Source organism: Cyclopterus lumpus, chromosome 17 (assembly GCF_009769545.1).
Source record: "Cyclopterus lumpus isolate fCycLum1 chromosome 17, fCycLum1.pri, whole genome shotgun sequence".
In the NCBI taxonomy this organism is placed as follows: Eukaryota; Metazoa; Chordata; class Actinopteri; order Perciformes; family Cyclopteridae; genus Cyclopterus; species Cyclopterus lumpus.
The window spans coordinates 15,810,463-15,829,460 of record NC_046982.1 but is presented as its reverse complement, the minus strand read 5'-3'; the positions used below and the strand labels follow the sequence as shown (position 1 = coordinate 15,829,460).

General features: G+C 43.2%; 2 protein-coding genes across 2 annotated transcripts; one reads left to right on the top strand and one right to left on the bottom strand.

Annotated features, from left to right (window-relative positions):
- Positions 1–1,280: 1,280 nt before the first annotated feature.
- On the bottom strand, positions 1,281–8,810 carry LOC117746520 (protein zyg-11 homolog). The gene is made up of 14 exons (XM_034555707.1): positions 8,656–8,810; positions 8,008–8,158; positions 6,854–7,653; positions 6,543–6,683; positions 5,537–5,713; positions 5,102–5,166; positions 4,730–4,829; positions 4,438–4,488; positions 3,862–4,023; positions 3,685–3,732; positions 2,712–2,912; positions 2,565–2,617; positions 2,104–2,201; positions 1,281–1,570 (listed from the first exon to the last, which is right to left on the bottom strand). The coding sequence occupies exons 1-14, from the start codon at positions 8,656–8,658 to the stop codon at positions 1,398–1,400; spliced, it is 2,223 nt and encodes a 740-aa protein (XP_034411598.1). The 5' UTR covers positions 8,659–8,810; the 3' UTR covers positions 1,281–1,397.
- Positions 8,811–10,807: 1,997 nt separating this feature from the next.
- LOC117746522 (angiopoietin-related protein 1-like) lies at positions 10,808–18,985 on the top strand. The gene is made up of 5 exons (XM_034555708.1): positions 10,808–10,868; positions 14,137–14,972; positions 16,201–16,394; positions 17,507–17,777; positions 18,741–18,985. Exons 2-5 carry the CDS (start codon positions 14,171–14,173, stop codon positions 18,926–18,928), a joined length of 1,455 nt encoding a protein of 484 aa, XP_034411599.1. The 5' UTR covers positions 10,808–10,868; positions 14,137–14,170; the 3' UTR covers positions 18,929–18,985.
- Positions 18,986–18,998: the final 13 nt, after the last annotated feature.

Genomic DNA, 18,998 nt, shown 5'->3' with positions numbered 1-18,998 from the left:
AGCTTGGTATCGTGTTGTTTTATTTCATACAAATGGTGTCAAAACACCAACCTGTGGTTTTACAGATGGGTTTACTTGCTCAGCTATTTCTGGGTTGGAGCAGTTGCTAGTGACCAGAGGCTCCAGCAAGTCGCTGCTCAAGGTCCAGACACTCCGGCACATAACCTCCAAGTGTTGAAATTCTCAAAGTTCTTTCCTGTTTTCCCTCCTATCTATTTGATAGTCACTACCTGCCTGTCTGTCACTTGAATATTGATGAGCTCTTTCAACCACGAACTTGAGACTTGATGAGGAAATGCACACCACTATTACCCTTTGGCTCGTCTGTTCGCCTTGCCGTCTCACGTGCCATGTTTTCCACGTGTCCACCCGACACCAGTGCAAAGTCGCCATGCACACTGTACTTGAGTGGCATTTTCCCACACTTCTCTTGCCTTGAACTTTTCACGGTAACTTCACACCATGTTCACTACAAGGTGCTTGACCTTTGATTCCACAGGACCGGTAGTTAAGTGCTGACCCTGGATCAGTGTATGCAGCTCCTTTTTAACATACATCCTTCCACTGGTAACGAGATGACTAACCTGGCAGAATGATAAGCACCCAAAGTCTTATTCTATTTCTTAAATCCTTTAAATTCCTCCGGGGGATTTAAAAATATGAATTAAGCGGCTTTGACATTAAAAGTTGAACACGTGGTACAACTCAAATATTAATGAGAGGTTGCTAATCGACTTTTTTAAAAGGATGTATTAATAGGCCAACTTAGAATAGACTTTATGCCTATGAGCAGTTTTTCTTCTTCCAGCTGTATTACATACAATATAATGAATTTAGCATCTAGGATACCAGGAAGGAGAGAGGGAGAGAACGTTCCTCAGCCCCGAAAAGGTAAACACAGCAGATTTGGGTTGCTTTGGTATCTTGCTACTTATGTATTTTCTTGAATCTAAATATCTGATGACTGAATATTTTACATGAACAGATCAAAACAGCCCTGAAGCTACAGTACCAAAGCACCCTCTAGTGACCGGTGTGTGTTACATGCAGAACTTTCAACACAAGCTTTAGTTTATAACTTCAGTTTATTTAGAACACTTTATTACGGCCATATTTGTTCATACTGAACAGCAATTCTACCTCATAATTAGCAAATATTAAGAGTCTATATCCTGTCTGTAAACTTGTTTTAAAGGATGTATCAACTATTTAAAAAGGTAGCTTCTGAAAGAACTGTATATAACCAAATATTATACTCTATATAAAATATATAGCACTGATTGATGTGAACTGCTTGTACCTGAATACTGAATCTGCATCTCAAGTTTAGCAGATTCTCCTCACAGCGAACAATACACAAAAAAAAGATAAACTTCTTTGCACGTTTGTCAAGAGTTTCAAAGCGCCATCTGTTTGTTGAAGGACCCCGAGTGACTCTGGTGTTGCTCAACTACACGCAAGACGCTGTCTGACTGTCCTTTAACGTCGCTGTGTGCGTCTGGATGTGCAGCCAAAGCCCTCAGAAGTTCAGTGACGCCGTCCTTCTCCATCATGCTGCTGTAATGTGAAGCTGGAAGATAATAGAGATGTAATAAGAACAGGAGGGAAATGGAAGCTTAGTGATAGTCCACCATAACTGTATCATTAATACACTGGTGAAGTCTCTATGGACCTATTTCATATTTTATAAAGGGATATTATTTGGGGCAAATGTACCGATGACAGAATGACAATCAGCTCTATTTTACTTCAAAATGGAGAGGGCTGCGACCAATGATTATCTTTGTTGAATAATCTGCATATTGTTTCCTAGTTTACTCTAAAAGATAATTTAAAAATCTCAAAATATTTTAAAATAATGTCCATCCCAGTAACTTAAAGTCCAAGGAGACCTCTTTAAATGTCTTGTTTTGCTGGACCAACAGATATTCAGTTTAGCCTTTTGACTGACTTATTTATTAATCAACTAATCATTGCAGTTCTAGTACTTTAAAACATTAGCAGATGCGTTTGACAAATTAATCTAAACATGCTGAGCCCTATACAACCCCACATGTGCTCCCACCCCCTAATATCTCCACAGTAGTTTGTTGTGCTTCTTACTGTTTTGAATGCAGACCAGATGTATTGCCCAGACTGCCCACAGCTGCACCCCTGAGGGCTGCCAAGTCTGAAGCAGAGGGCGAAATGGACGGAACGATCTGAAATGTGGAAAACAGAAGGAGGCCGTACACTGTGAGTAAGAATAGTGAGCTTTCAATTTCTTTTTTCTTTTGAATTAACCTGACCATTTTTTCTGTGGCATCAAAGATACCAAGGGAAAGTAAGTTTTCAATAAATTTTAAAAATCTAGGTAATATTCTGTGTGACAAATCCCTATTTGCAGATATCCAAATAAATGAATCATCATAAAAACTAAATCAGTGACAACAATTCTATTCAAACAATTCTAAAGTTTAAAGTTTTATGTGACCTGTTTGTTGATGAACGGAATGGCTTAATGCATTAAAGATTATGCTACTTCTAAAATGCTTTCCGTTTTGTCCAGTTTGCGTTTCTCTCACCTATAAGAGACCATTTCTCTCTCGAGTTGGGTCCATGTCATTATGGATGCATGCTGCAAAGAAAGAAAGACGAAATGAGCCAACACTGGATTTGTGTTCAATGCAGACCAGCTTTCAAAACCTTTTGCCTCTCACACACACACACACCAGTTGTTTCAGTATGCTGCTGCGGAGCTCGTCGTCCAGGGTCCAGGCCTCTGGTCTGGAGGTGAGCTGTGCCAGAGTCCCCCCTGCAAAGTAACGGACCCCCTGCTCCAGCTGGGAGTCCTGCAGCAGGCTGAGGATGTGCTCCAGCAGGTCCTCCTCCATTAGGTTTGCCTGTAACACCTCTACCTCGGCTATGTTGTTCTGCAACACAGAGACACATTATAGAAGCAATACAAGCGGCCTCAGGGGGCCCCATAGACCCCATTTATAGACACTTGGCACCGCCTGAAAGCCTCAACAACATATTGGGGTTCTCTGCAAAAACAAATATTGGTCACTGGAAATTGTCGCTAAAAATCTCTTTTGATGGCTCACTTTGTCCAGCCAGTCATTCAACAGTATTCATTTATTAATGTGTTGGGTGACAAAGGGGTGTGTGTGTGTGTGTGTGTGTGTGTGTGTGTGTGTGTGTGTGTGTGTGTGTGTTTGTGTGTGTGTGTGTCGGTTTCTAGAGAAAGAGGTGAGGGTGCTGTATTGATTATGTTGCAGGTTATTAGCCTTGGTGATATGTGCAAACCACTGATTGTCTTGGCTTACATCCATGGAATCTTGCATATTCAGTTTGTAAGACATCAACATAACCCTGAAGCAATAGTTAGGGGGGATTTTACACACTGATGACAACTATTGTTGTCATCAGTGTGTACAATCATCAGATAGATTTCCTACAGGTGGATTTTATTTCATTCCTATGGGTCAAACACGTTTAAACATTTGGGGGCAACATCTAAATATGTGATGTGGGAATCATTCCAAAAAGAGAATGAGCATAAGCTGTAAACACTGAAATCCCTTTTTTTTTTAAAATAAGCTATACAAACAAGGACATGCTTTTGGCATATGGCACATGTGAAAAAAAAAAAAAAATCACATTCCGAACTAATAACACGACATAAACACATACTGAACCCACCAGAAGTCCAAGAACTTTCCGCTGAATGGAAGGTTCAGTGTAGTAGGACTGCAACACAAAAAGTGACAGTATGAGACGATGTGTCCACGTGTACATGTGTATGTGTGTGTGTGTGTGTGTGTATGGGGGCATTTCTGTACTAATGTGTCTATCAGTGTATTTCTGGGGTTCTTCTACCTCAAGAACCTCCTCGTACAGCTCCAGGCCCTGGCACTCGATGAAATTGCGAGCAGCAGTGGGCATCTCATCCGTCAGGTTCCACAGAGCACTCAGGGCAAACTTCATAGTAGAGTCCACCACTCCCGCCATGGCTTTCTGCTGCACAATAGCCAGCAGCTGCTGTGAGACGGAGCAAATGAGTGGTGAAAACATGAGACAGAGGGAAATGACAGAGGTGACGTGTACAAATATATATCGACTGTTGCAAATAGATTTGTAGATATACCAGAAAGTATTTAATTCAGCTGTTACAGTGTATTATGCAAAAACAACTGAAGCTTAGATAGAAGCTTGATTGCACCGACAAAGAGAAATAGAGCGGTATAACTGAATAATAAAGTAACAGTAAACCATGAAGGACGAGTGCATGGAGCAATGAGGTGACGGTGAGTAAATGAGTGTATATGCCGGGTAGGTAATGGAAAATGTAGTGGCTGAGAGAGCGAGAGCTAGAAATATACTTGTTTATATCTAGTGCTAAGCTGGGGACGTGGTGTAAGTTTGAATCTAAATACCCTGAAAGTGTTAATGTACCTTCATGATGAAGACGTCCTTGCCGAGCTGAGCGGTCTCCTCTGTGGACAACTGCAAATAATATAAATAGATGAGTGCTTCTCTACATATTTTCCCAAATGTCAAACTAGAACAAATTGAATACCTAACACAGAGGAAAATGCTAGCGGGACTAAATAAAAGCATAAACCTGACTATTGAAACTATGTTGTCACAGAGGTAAAGGAGGTGACTGACACACAGGGCTCTTAACAGGTGCCGTACTATATTTCCTGCAGCAGACTAATGCACAGTAAGTGAGCAGTGACTTGACCTTGGCCACCAGAATGGAGATGACAGCCACAGCCATCCTCTGAAGGGTAGGATCCTCGTGGCTGCGCAGCCAGTTAATCACCAGCGTGGCTGCTAAATACCTGAACCATGATCACATTATAGATATAAGCAACAACATATTGCACAAATATACCAGTGATGCACAGAGAGGCCTTGGTTGTTCAGGTCTGCTCTTTTTCAACTGGAGGAACTATTTCTTTTGGCACAAACATTTCAGGAGAAAATATATTTGAGTGGGATCACAATTTGGTGGAAAAACAGTGCAGTGCTATTCTATGAGTGCACTGATTTGTTGGCTACTGCGTTACTGTGGGCCAATAAATCATATTATAACTGCGAGAAATTAACTAACTTGTCAAAGGGGATATCCTGAAGGATGTAGTCACTGCAGAGCGCCATCAGACAGTTCTTTTGCACCTGCAGAGATGGAAAACATTATATATTTAAGAACATATTATATGCATTGTTTATGTGTGTGTGTTCGTGAAGTAACTATAATTACTCTCTGGTAGTGGAAAAATGGGCGCGGTACCCACATGCAGCAAATATTATGTTAAGAATCTGATGAATGACTGGTAGCCACAGCCATTCCGTGCCACATTTTGCTGTTGTGTCACTTTCAATTCAATTCAATTTTCAATTCAGTTTATTTTGTATAGCCTAATATCAGGGGTCTACAATCTGTACACATATGACATCCCTGTCCCAGGACTAGGACCCAGTAACTACATCATATCTCATATCGTTATGGATCTATAATCTGAAACATTGAGCTCTGTCCCCTGACCTGCTGGTGGTTGGGAAAGGTCTTCATGGCGTACAGCAGCTGGGTGACAGTGGAGCTGAGCAGGCTGACGGGCATGGCCACTGCCAGATCCTGAGTGGTGAGGTTGAACACACACGCTGTGGCCACCAGGTAGACGTGTAGGGAGGTGGGGTGGTTCTGCATCCCACTCAGCACCAGCTACAGCAAACAAGAGGTTTATTTCAAAAGCACATGGTGCTTCAGCAAAAGATGCAACTATCAATGGAGGACAGTGATGGGACAGGTGTGAGGTTGCGTTGCACCATTTATCTGTGAGGCTCTGCTAGAAACAGCCTCTTTACCGCCTCCTTCGCTTTCAGAGGACATTCTAACTTTAGCTGTATGGTTGGTTCAAACTGAGCTTGAAGATTAATATAATGCTCCTTACAGAGAGGATGAGTTACAAACACTTTTAATTTGATAGATTTGTTAGCTGCCTGAGATGGAGCAGGATGTGGGAGGAGCCTGGCTTGGTCAGAGTCTATTGATAAGGGATTGAGTTCAGGTGTGAGCCCTTTGCACGACCTGCAGCAGAACTCTGGGCTCTCTACTGGCCACAATAGTTTGTCTCAGTGTTAAAGTGAGTTTCCTTGCTCTCTTTATGTTTGAATTATTGATCTCTGTGACAGTTCCCTTTTTAAATAAATTATTAACTAGAGAACTACATCTGCATCACATCCTGCAGAGAATAAGTATTGTGCAACATTAGAATAAGATATTATACAATGCAATCAGAGTATAATTAATTAGTTTCTTACAAACTGGGTCCTATTATGGTGGTTTTGGCAATCATTCCTATTCTAAAAAGTTCTTTGGGGAAAGGAACAGCATCATTGCTTAGACATTCTGTTTGAAATGATTGATGTTTTAGCAATTACTTTGAGAGAACAATGTAATCACAATCCATAAAAATGATGTCCAAAAGACCATAACAGGACCTGCTCTGTAACACATAAATCTATGCCTAAAAGCAAGGCTATCATAGTACCTTTAGCATATCGGGCCGTGGTTTGTCAATGTCAGTGGTGAGATTGTAGAGATGGACGAGGGCCTCTCGTATGAAACACTCACGGTCTCTGTACCTTCTCAGGGCCTCACACACCTGGTTCTCATTAGCTTCTCCAGTTACCTGAGCAGACGCAGAAGATCAGCGTTGTCAGAGACAGGTAATGCAGCGGGCAACAAAGCCAAAAATGAGAAATGAGAAACGTACGCGAGAGGCAAGCTCATGTCTGACCATAACGTTCTCTGACATCTCAAAGTATGATGTCAACTCTGTGCCTGATGTTTGCTCCTTACTTTTAGGTTTTTATGTGAAGACAGGATGTCACAGGAGCTAGTGCCGGTGGCTAGCAGGCCCAAGAAGACCAGTCCACCTCTGGCCACCACAAACGATCTGACTGCTGCTCCAGTGATTCTCCTCCTTCCAGAGATATCTAGAGAAACAAGGGAAGGGAGGACCTGTGGACTCCCATTCAAAAGCTGCCGCACTGTCTCATCCCCATCTCTCCTGTCACTGTCACCCACAGCAAAATGGTCCTCTGAAAAGTCTAAATGCCTGATAGCGTGAAGTTGGCTGAAGACAAACAGCAACCTGTCAGGGGACATATCCAGCTGCTGCAGCCGGTGGATAATCACAGATCGCAGCGTGTTTTTGCAATCTAGGAGTGCTGTAAGCTTTGAGACTGCACTGCAGGAGATGTCCAGACTCTCCAGCTGAGGGAGAGTGCAGATATCCTCGAGAACAGCATCAGTCAGGTCTGTGTGGGCAAGGTTGAGCATTCGCAAGCCATGCAGGGAGCTAAATCCAACACGGGTCCCTCCGTCCTCCACCAGAGACTCCCGGTCCACATGTAGCCCAGTGAGGTACAACCTCTGAAGGCTGGATCTGCACACGGGGTTGGAGGCCAGGCCTGAGACGATGTTTGCCCCAGTGAGGCCGCCAGGAACCCAGGAGGCGTCTAATTCCTGGAGCCGGTGAGGGCAGAGGGCCAGGCGGAAAGCTTCTGCAGACACTGGACAGCATCGGATGAAGGCTCGGTGCAGGTGGAGCTCTTTGCAGTTTTGGAAAATTCCAACGGTTGTGTCATTCAGTATCCCTTGTTGGGAGAAGAGGAAGGGTGTAGGGTAAAGTAGCTTCAGTCTAGCTACATTGATGTTTATGTAATAAGACATTTTGCAGTATTTCAGCTTGCACTGTAAACTAACAATCGTGATGAGGGGGGGGGGGGGGGATACTGCTCTTCTCGCACTGTAATTATTCTTTGTTTCTACAGTAAGTAGTGTACATGAAGAATTATAACTGAAGGTCATAGGTAATACATTTGTCATGGTGTGAGATTATTGGTCCCTTTTCTACCACTTGCTACAGAGACCATTCCTTGGTAGCTGCAATTGCCCTCAGTTGGTGGTATTGAGCAATGTTTGAGCCTTTTTCTGTCCTCCTGACCTACCTTTAGTTGCCATCTTAAGCAGTAAGTGGTCGGCCATCTCCTGTGGTAAAATTGGGGCCCAGCTGAGGCACATGGAGCCGTCTGCTCGCCTGCTGCACAGAGCGTCCAGGCTGCGGCACACCTGAGCCAAGCAGAGGTCACCCAGGGCATCCTGCAATACATTAGCATACATTTATAAGAGTCATGCCACCGGGTAATGATAATAATGTAGGTATAACAAGTTCAGTGGTCTTAAAAGAGAATTACTGAAAAAAGCATAGCCTACTATTATAAATTGCAAATCAATGTGGGTGGGCTATTTATAATTCAGTGTTGTATAGGGTGTACATTCTCTATCCATATGTTTTAAAGATTAATGTTGTTCACATTAAGTACATTTGTGAAGGACATGCACTGACAGTTGTCGTCTTCCTCAGGGGCTCAACAGATCTACAGTGACACAGGATCTCTAACGCTGCAGGAGACTAATTTTATCCGCAGCACTGCAAACAAGTAAAGCCCGTTTAAATCACCTAATCCAACCGGTCTCTGTAGGGCACCGTGGACAAAAGCAATGGCTCCTACAGCAGTTTATAGGATGCGTTAACACACATATCGGACATTAAAATGGTGCAAACATTTTACGGAAGGGGACGAGGTCAAACTCACCATAATTGAAAATTAAACGGTAGTCAGGAAAATGTATGAAACATAACTGCAAAACGTCGTACATAAATATTTTCAATTTTTAAAAAAAACTCATTATCTTAATGCATTTCTTCCCTGTGTATCAAAGTAAAAGTTATAAAATCCTCTTGTTTTGGTTGCAGACCGTCGAGTTTGATTACAGTGCCAAAAGGTACCAGCTGCCGCCGGAGAACCGCCTCCTATTGGTCAATATGCATGACGTCATCGAGGGCTCGTTTAAAGGTATGCTAGCTTGTTTATTTATGCTAATATTTGTATAGTGTATTCTCTATTTACTCGACTTTTAACTATCTATGTTATCATTTCTCATTCATACAGACAGTGAGAGAAGGTTGATGTCAAAGTACATTTACTGCACTTAGGTAGCCTACTTTACATGAGTTACATGTTGTGCAACTTACTTACTTCACTAATTTGCATCTCAGATGCAAATATTGTTCATTACTCCACTACATTTGTCTGACAGCTGTATGACAAATTACTTTTTAGATTACAACCTGATTTGTGTTGTTATTATTCTTCCACCACTGCATACTGTACTTCCATGTCAGATTAAAGGAATGGGCATGCAACAACGAGCAGGATGGAGGTGGTAATAAACTAGTTTAGCCACCAGGAGGGGCTCACAGAGTAAGCTAGATTTGAACCAATGTGTCAAATCCCATAATACAACGAATCCCTTAACACAATGGCCCAAACTCACATTTTGTGAATGAAAAAACTATCAGCAGGGATTTAAACAGGCTTTCTAATGGCCGGGGCAGAAAAAGGGACACCTCGTCTGTGTACACATACATTTAGTGGACCTAACTGAAGTAATAGAGCATTGACAAACAAGTCATGTTGAAAATAATTTTTTTTTTTTTTGTTTATCTGCAAATTGTTCCCGTATCCCTAAAAGTGTACATGAATTATAGCAGTTCCCCCCAAAGATATTTTGTTTTTCTTTCACTTGGGACCCCTCAGATATACCTTGTAACTCCTTAGGTGAGCCCTAGCCCCAGATGGTGAAACACTGATAGACTACACAAGAGTGGGGCTTGTTAAGTGTGATGCAGATACCGTTAGATTTCCAGGCATGGGTCGAATTAGCCCAAAATGTATTTTTTAGCTCCTTCTCAGTAACTGCTTCCTCCAAACACATGTTCTTCTATACATGATTTATTTAAATTGGACGACCTCTATTATATACAAACGACTGCTGAGACACATGCTCTCAATCACGCATAGGCAAACGCATGGTCTCATACATTCACACGCAAGAGCGCACGCATGCACACACACACACACACACGCACACACACACACACACACACACACCCTTGTGAATGTCCTGCCTCAGTTGCTCATAAGCAAATGTGTCCTCACATGCTGAAGTATGTCTCCCCCCGCTAAGAATCTCCACGCATCAAAGCCCAGGCTTCCTCCTCAATCCAAAACATTTAGCTGAGGGGCGTTCTTTTTTTGTCTGCAAAGCCCTCTGCTTATTGTCCTCATAACCAAATAAACACAGCTGCCAATAGCTCTTGGATTGCCACAAGAGACACCCCCATATATGGAGCAAAGAGATGCTCACATCCAAAACAGACCTCTTTATTTAACATTCAAAAGCTACTGGATTGGAGATCGTGTGTGTGTGTGCGTGTGTGTGTGTGTGTGTGTGTGTGTGTGTGTGTGTGAGAAAGAAAAAGAGAGTTTATGTGCATGTCATCAAGCATGGCAAACAAATAGCATGTATGAGAGACAATATAGTAAACAAGATTTTACGCGACCGACATGATGACAGCGAGACTGATTTTGCTGACTCCCAGCCAATCTTGTTCATCACTTAGTTTTTCCTTTGTGGCTAAATCTTATATTAGAAGGAGTATTTTCTTTCATCAGAGGAAGAGGGCAGGGCCAAGCCTCCCCTCTGCTAAAACTACAGAGAAAATCACACCATCAGCCTCCCTCTTTTCGGCATATGGACCACCCTCTACTGTTCTCCTGTGGAGAGTGTTTGCTTGTGCCCGAGCTGTATGCTGGCCTTCCCTCTCAATGAGAGCAAAGACAGAAGGAGACTGAGTGAGAGGAGGAGAATGGGGAGCATGAACCTGCATAGGAATCGCAACTGAGAGACCAAGCTGGGTCCTTACCTGCACCTCCTGGGCCGCTGACTGAACTCACTGACACAGGTAAGAGTTTTATTTTTTAATTTCCGTGATCAGGTTATTCATGTGAATAAAGTGTTTTGTCAAACAGCTGAATCTTTTCCCAGTCATTACTATACGCAGAGAAAAGTTAATATGGAAAAATTAAGCTAGATAGACATTTTACATGGCAGGAGTAATCTGGAGATCCATGACTCTTATCGGGAGCTGTGGAGTGACTGTAATGCTGACATTAAAGAAACATTTTGATTATTTTTTTTGTAATTTATATATTTGTTTTAAAATTCCATATCATATTTAAATGTTGTGTAAATGGCGTGATCATATTCATGTATACAGTACAAAGCTCATGCATCGTGTCGTCCCCTCAGACAAAACTAATCAGTGGAACCATCAGAATAACTTATGGGATGATTAACGCAGTCCTTAAAATCTGATGGCCTGGAGCAAAAGCAACAACAAAGAAACAACTTTATTTTCTGATGTGCAATACATTCATGCTGTATGTTGAAATAAAGTTGCAAAGAAAATAGGGAATGCAAGTGTGGTGTTCCCAGGGCTGTTTGAGGGTATCAATGTAGCATAATTGAGGATCTTTACGAGTAGACAGTCGGGCCCAGTGGTAGCAACTCTGGGAAAACCCGCCACCACAACGTTTCACCTGTCTGGTTGCAAGGACTGCATTAATATAGATGAGGTGGCTGCATCTGGTCAGGTCTGGCTCTGAGCGAGAGAAAATTCCCTATTTAATAAGTCAACAAAAAACCACGGCTGCTGCGGCTGACTTGATGAAGGCCAACAAGGTGCGAACGACGGAGAGAAACCCGGTGGTTATAACTGCCGATGAGATTCAACCCTCTGGCTAAGGAGCCTCTGTGTAAACACTGTCACTCCTGTCAGGCCCCAGCCTGTGAGCCTGTGAGATTCATATTGTGGGGTTGGAGACACGCAGACGGGCCAATTGCTGAGATCGAGCTATTGAAGGGGATGCGATTATGGAAAGACAGGGAAAAGAACTCCCTCTGGTAATAATAACTGACTCACAGTGCCAAAGTGTTTCTGAGCTCTGACACATGGCCCGTTTTCCGTAAAGTGCCTTATTCTTTGCCCTCAGATGCATGGTTTGTAATCTGACAAATACTGCAGCTTCATCCATTATGTTGGGCTGTGGTGCTAAACTTCTTTTGCACTTAATTAAAACTTACTGTTGGCTCAGACACTTTTTAAAGGACAATAATTCATTGTGCTTTATTAAAACACAAAAAAACATTATTATACATTCACTTGATGCATTTTTTTCCCCACCACAATGATGAGAAAAGGTCTATTCTGCTACAGCAGCAGTTTGAATCTAGGTAGTGCTCTGGGATCTGTCCCATTAACTGTGGTCAGGCCTCTTCCGTGCAACTAAACATCAAGTGGAGACCACATAAATAATTAAAAGCCTCTGCTGTCTCTGTCATGGACTCATTTAATCCTGCTTCTTTGGCATCTGTTAAACTCCTTACCAGTTTTGATCAGCTCTGATAGCAAGGGGTTCATATAATGAACGTTTCTTAACCCTCTTGGCCATATACACCAGACTGCCTTCTGGTTGGATTTAGCCCTGTGTCAGCCTGGAGTTGGCTCACAATTAGCTCCACTTCCAGAGCCAAGTGGGAATTTGAGGCAAGGGATCTTTCACTTAGCATGCATTTTTGAACGTCACCCACCACTGCTCCATTAGTTGTGCTGGAGAAACAAATGAGCTCAAAACACAAGCTTTCCTTCCAGAATTGGACTCCAGTAAAGATTCCTCATAAATCATTGATCCCTGCTCCCCCTGCTGCTCGAACATATCATTTCGTTGTTATTCCTCACCGAATTCAAATGAGGCAGAAATGCCAGAAGTTAAACTGATGAAACGATAACCACCGGTTATTACTGATATACACCTTTCTGCACCTCATCAATCCTTGCAGCTGATACTATCCCATTAAAATGATATATTCAATGTCATCCGTGGCCTCATTAACACAATCAAATAAAATGTTTTTATTTTCAGTCAAATAATTTTTCAGACTGAGAGGTTTTTATCATGGCAATTATCCACGAGTCAGTGCAGGTACACAGAAAGGCTACAGGGGAGGTTCATGGAAGGTCTGAAACTTACAGAAATATTTAAAACAGATCCCAGCACTTGCCCACACCCAGACACCTGATACAGATGTGGTGAGGGCCATAATGAAAGGGAACCCGTGAGGGAATGTATTGAAAATCCGAGTTACCGGTATATAACAGATTTGTGGTGGATGGTTGGTTCTCCTTACTCCTCCACACGCCTATCAGAGGAGAAATCTTCCGGGGCTGTACTATGTTGATATGTGAAACCTTTCACTTTACTGTTTTAATGCTCACTCACTTTATAATTAAGCAAGATGCTTGTGTTGAGTCTTGGCTAGAGGCTCCCCCTTGTATCATGCAAACAGATGCACTGTGGTTCTATTGGATTAGAGGAGAAAGGGAAAACATCGACTAGGAAATTGTACAAAAGAATAACATTTGTTGTAACAAAAGGAAAACTCATGCCACACCATTGCAGTAGGTTACATAATGAACACAGCACTGCAGTTTGTCAATACCCCTAAATGTATGTTGATCTGGTGCTGAAAATAGTCCTAAAAAAATGCTCCCTTGAGGAAACTGCTGCATTTTTTTAACAAGAGTCTACAGCCATGCTAGTAGCTCTGTGAGACTGAATTTAGGCACAGTGGTGCTTTAAGCTAAATGCTAACATTAGCATGCTAGCATGCTCCCAATGACAATTTTAACATGCCGATGTTTAGCAGGCATAATGTTGTTAACCATCACAGTTATTTTTCTCCTTCCACTTGACACTGAACACAAAGTGCAGTTGGGGCTGAATGTCGTATTAGCATATAGTATTCAGCTGAAAGCCAAAGTTTTGGACACATTTTGACCTGATGTCAACAGAACAGTGTGCACCAAATTGCATAACATTATATAAAAGTGTTGACATATTTCACTTAATTTGTACAAAAATAGTGCACCGACAGAGCAACATTTACCTCCTGCTAGCAAGGTTAAAATGGATTTTAAAGACTTACATCTTCAGTAGGAACCAATGGCTTTGGGGCCAAAGATAGCGTTGAAAAGTGGAAAAGTATGGAGAAATTGATTGACTCATTGTTAGTTTTGGTCCTTTTTTGTATTTATTGACTAAGTGTAATATAGAATAACACTAACTTTTCCTGATGTAAAATGGTCTGCACTTTTCTTTCCTTTTTCATAGATCTTTAGGTGTTTGTTGATAGAGAGGAGGAACCATGGGACCTGGAACATGGAGCATATTTATCCTGTTTTGTCTGTCTTTCTACGGAAACAGCCAAGCCCTTACAAAGCACCCCATCCTCTCCAGGATACGAAGGGCTCCAGAGGCCAAAGAAGAGAGCAACAAGTGCTCCTACACCTTCCTGGTCCCTGAGCAGAAGATCACAGGACCCATCTGTGCCGCCCGAGGTTATTCAACCGACAAGGACCGAGTGACACGCCTGGATGTGGCTGCAGTGCGCGACCTTCTGTCGAAGCAGCGTGGGGAGATGGAGACCCTGAAGCTGGTGGTGGATGTGGATGGCAACTTGGTGAATGAGATGAAGCTGTTGAGGAAAGAGAGCAGGAACATGAACTCTCGAGTGACCCAGCTCTATATGCAACTGCTGCACGAGATCATCAGGAAGAGGGACAACTCACTGGAGCTGGCGCAGCTGGAGACGCGCATCCTCAACGCCACCACCGAGTCACTGCGCCTGGGATCCAGGTACAGGGAGCTGGAGGCCAAATACGCAGCCCTGTCTGCAGTAGTGAACAACCAGTCAGTGCTGATTGGAGCCCTGGAGGAGCGTTGTATGCAGGTGTACAGCCGCAGGCCCGACCAGCCGCCCTTGGGACCTCCACTTGTGCAGGTGGTGCCCGAGAACATTCCTGTTAATGTGCCGCGTTTCACCAATGAGATCCAGAGGGACAACACCCGAGGCTTTGCCCGGGAAAGGGGCTCTCGCTCGGGGGCGTCACCCACAAGTGGCACCCTTGAAGTTCAGAAACCTCCAAATAGAAACTTCAGTGCTGAAGGTGAGAGGTTGAGTTAGTAAGGGAACCATCCATGCATTCATTTGTATTTGTGTATTCATTGATTCAGTCACATAAATTCAAAACAAGTCATGGTAAAATGTATAGCTGTCATGAGTTTGCGTGCCAACCATAACAAGATAATAATCACTGTGTATGAATACAGCTGCAGGTGAGCCATTGGCCTCATTTTCAAAGGTTAAAGATTTGCAGATTCAGCTGGAACTCTGCTTCCCGCTCAACAGAAAGAACACAAACCAGGATGGAAATAGAAATGTTTTAACGTCTCAACTGAGGCAGGGGACTTAAAGCAAAGAAAGACCTAACCAGTGCGATTTTGTTCATCAAGAGAATTTCCTGACACATTTAGATTGCTCTCGCCCAAGAATAACAGAGTCTGTAGGATTTCAGTGCAGCTTTGTATGAAAATGATCCCTTACAAGACTGTTCCATTGCATGTGAGACAAAACCCAGGCTGGCATGACAAACTCCTGCAAACTACAAAGTAGAGGCACTTCTGGTATACTTCATGAAGTGAATGGACTATATCTTTACAGTATTCATATTTCATTATTAGCCAGGAGACTCACTGCGACATGTGCTATTAAAACAAATATTTAAAAGTCAATTCTTAATAAAGTGACTTTATTTTCCCCACTCCTTCTGTTGTTCTGGGAGGACCTTTTATAAATGTGTTTTGTATTACTCTGTCTGTATTTCACTGTTTTTTCCTACTTGTTTAGCCCTCTGTCAGACATTGACTTCAATGCCTCCTCATCATGTAAACTCATGTGGTTGTCTCTGCTCTCGCTTACAAAAACGGCCCCAAGCTAAAATGCATCACTTGGTCAAAATTGAGCTGTGATCAGAATTATACTTTTTAACCATGAAAACAGTTTACTGTTGTATTTTTCTGAAAAAAACAAAAGAACATGAAACAACACAACAACAGTAACTGCACAGCTGGCGTTGGCTAAAGCAGATTTGTCTCTGACCCGTTTCCTTTATTTTAAATGTTCTTATTAAATGGGATTGTTGTACCACATGAAGGCCGTACCTAATCACAAGTAGTCCTGCTAAAAGAAAACTAGCCAAGCTTAGATGCCCAACAATCTAAACACAGATTGTTTCCTTTTTGTTTGAGGTTGGTCGTAATTATTAGAACACACTTTGTCGCAGACGTCGCCGTCTTTCTTACCACCTGCCTCCCTCTCTTGTTCTTGTCCTTCAGGCCCCTTCAGAGACTGTCTTGCAGCGCAGGAAGCCGGCCACAGCACCAGCGGCATGTACCTGATCAGACCAGACGAAGCAGAGAGGCCTGTCCAGGCCTGGTGTGAACAGGATATAGACAACGGGGGTTGGACCGTAATCCAGAGCAGGAGAGACGGCTCTGTTAACTTCTTCAGGAACTGGGATAGCTACAAGGTGATGACACATGACACTTCCCCTGCCCTGTTTGTCTTATTTTTCTCTCCCCACCTGAGCCAACCTGAATATTTGGGTCATCCAGGGACTACAGGAGTGCCGTTATATGACCCGTCTAGAGGAACCATCTGGATTCATTGGGACGATTTCCTGGGCCAGAATCCTTGTGTTTTCACATACTGTAAAATATAACACCCCGTCAGCAGCGCTATTCGTCCGAGGTCATATGGTTTGAGATTCCCATTATGAAACATTAGATGACCCACAAGGAAGGTATGTTCCACAGCTCAATCTGCAGGCGTTTCTTTCCAAAACCGCTCCTCCTATGGTGCCTTCCAGGATGGATGGCTGCTTGGCTTTACTCCACCACACCGTATAGACCCTCTCATCAAAGCCCTGCGAGAATGAGATGGAGTATATCGCTGCTGGCAGCCTCGGCTATCCAGTGTTCCATTCAGCCTGGCAGGCCTTGTGCATGTGTAACTGGAAGCTAAATGGCTCTCTTCAACGTTGATTTGCCTCTGTGCTCTCCCACAAAGCCACCACATGTATGCACGCAGACACACACGCACACACGCACACACACACACACAGCAGAGAGGGGGCTGTGCACTGAAACCCTACATTCATCATCTGCTGGCTCACCCAGCTAATCCACAATCACAAACCTCAAACTCCTCTACCAAGTGAAGTGTTCTGGAGGCACTTGGCCAGATGTAGATTGCTCTCCGTTATTCAACACGAGCGCCTAGGCCAGTTTCACCGTTAGCCATAATCCAAGAGCTCTTTGAGGTTTGAGAGATGAACCAGCATTCTGTTGTTGGATAGTTATTTTCCTGCTGTCTTTCTTAGACATTTCAAAGACAGGGTGGCATTCTTTTCCCACAGCTTCTTTCTTTTGAAGTTTTGTAGTTGGTTTTAACTACCGAACCACGACCAGAACGTCATCAAAAAGAAAATTCTCATTTGTTCTGTTACAATCCCACAACTGGGTTTTATGTTCCTAAACAATTCTCATGTTTCTAAACTCCTCAGGCTACCACATGAAAAACAATGCTCATTATTTTCTGCAATCTTCTTGTAACCTTCCTTTTAATCTTCCTTTGACTCAGAGCGGCTTTGGCAACATAGACGGGGAATACTGGCTCGGTCTGGAAGGCATCTACAACCTAGGGAGGCAGGAAGTCTACAAGCTGCTGGTGGAGATGGAGGACTGGATGAACAAGAAGGTCTACGCTCAGTACAGCAGCTTCCATTTAGAGCCTGAGAGCGTGGGCTACCGCCTACGGCTGGGCACCTACCAGGGGAACGCCGGGGACTCCCTGAGCAGCCACAACGGCAAACAGTTCACTACTCTGGATCGAGACAAGGATGCATTCTCAGGTAGATGAACATGGGGGCCCTTTTGAAGTGCATCATGATGTTTTATTGAAATTTCAAGCTTCTCTTTTAATATTCTGATATTATAATTAGTAGGTGCTCCAGTATGTGATCTGAGTCAAATAAAAGGATTGCAAGTTTGGACAAAGTAAAGTCAAAAATCAGACACACATATTCTTGAAATGTTTATCCTACGTGAATGCGACATCATTCCCACTTTTGGATGCAACACCTCTCTCACTTTTCCATCTATGTCAGCGCTCGCCAGCTATCTATGTTTGCAAACACTAAATCAGCAACGCCAAAGGGCTAAAACTGAAGTTCTTCAAAAAGGCTATTTGAAGCTGCCTAATTGAAGATGGCTCTATAAGCGAGTGAATCCCCATAAATGTTAAAATGCCCTATTTTTACAGCATAAATTAACATGTTTACAGCCTAGTACAACGCATGTCTTGGTCTCCAAAGCTATTTTCCCCATTCATGAATGATTTTCATATAGCTCACCCTTTTAAATGATATTAAGGCTTACTGTTAGGTATACTTGAGTGTGTGGCTGCTTTTAGTGACTGGTAGGTGCGGTCTCAGGGCGCTAGCAGCTAGCTGTTTCCACTGCTGCTTCACCCAGCCGCCTCAGCTCCACCAACAATTCACCCTTTTTAGAGTTGTCTGTGTCGTCACTGCTAAAGATGGCGACAGCAGAAGCCACAAACCTTGAGCTTCATAACGGTTCTTCAGACACCTCTGGGTGACGTCATGGAGACTACGTCCATAATATAGGTCCACAGTTTATGGTCTGCATCAAAACGCCGAGGGATACTGCCCAAATGTCAATATTTGAGGCCCTGGGAGTGAGACCTTGCTGAATATAGATGTTTTTTTGAACAACACATATCTTTGATTCATTTTCTCAGTGAAAGGCGCACTTCCTCAGACGGCTAATTATCACCATTCCTGTCTCTACAACAGGTAACTGTGCCCATTTCCACAAAGGAGGCTGGTGGTACAACGCATGCGGCCAAGCCAATCTTAACGGTGTCTGGTACACCGGAGGCGTTTACCGCAGCAAATTCCAAGATGGGATCTTCTGGGCGGACTACGGCGGAGGCTTCTACTCGATGAAGTCTGTCCGTATGCTGATCAGGCCCATTGACTGAGGAGATACTGTGTAAGCCAGGCTGGTCCAGGGGTAACTGTGGAGGCCAGGGGAGAACTTGAACCTCATTC

Coding starts and splice junctions, on each gene's coding strand:
- LOC117746522 (XM_034555708.1), top strand. CDS start 14,171: ATGGGACCTGGAACATGGAGCATATTTATCCTGTTTTGTCTGTCTTTC. Junction 14,973..16,200: donor TAGAAACTTCAGTGCTGAAG/GTGAGAGGTTGA, acceptor CTTGTCCTTCAG/GCCCCTTCAGAGACTGTCTT. Junction 17,778..18,740: donor AGACAAGGATGCATTCTCAG/GTAGATGAACAT, acceptor TCTCTACAACAG/GTAACTGTGCCCATTTCCAC.
- LOC117746520 (XM_034555707.1), bottom strand. Junction 2,913..3,684: donor GGAAAGTTCTTGGACTTCTG/GTGGGTTCAGTA, acceptor TCTGTGTTGCAG/AACAACATAGCCGAGGTAGA. Junction 1,571..2,103: donor TCTGGTCTGCATTCAAAACA/GTAAGAAGCACA, acceptor ATTATCTTCCAG/CTTCACATTACAGCAGCATG.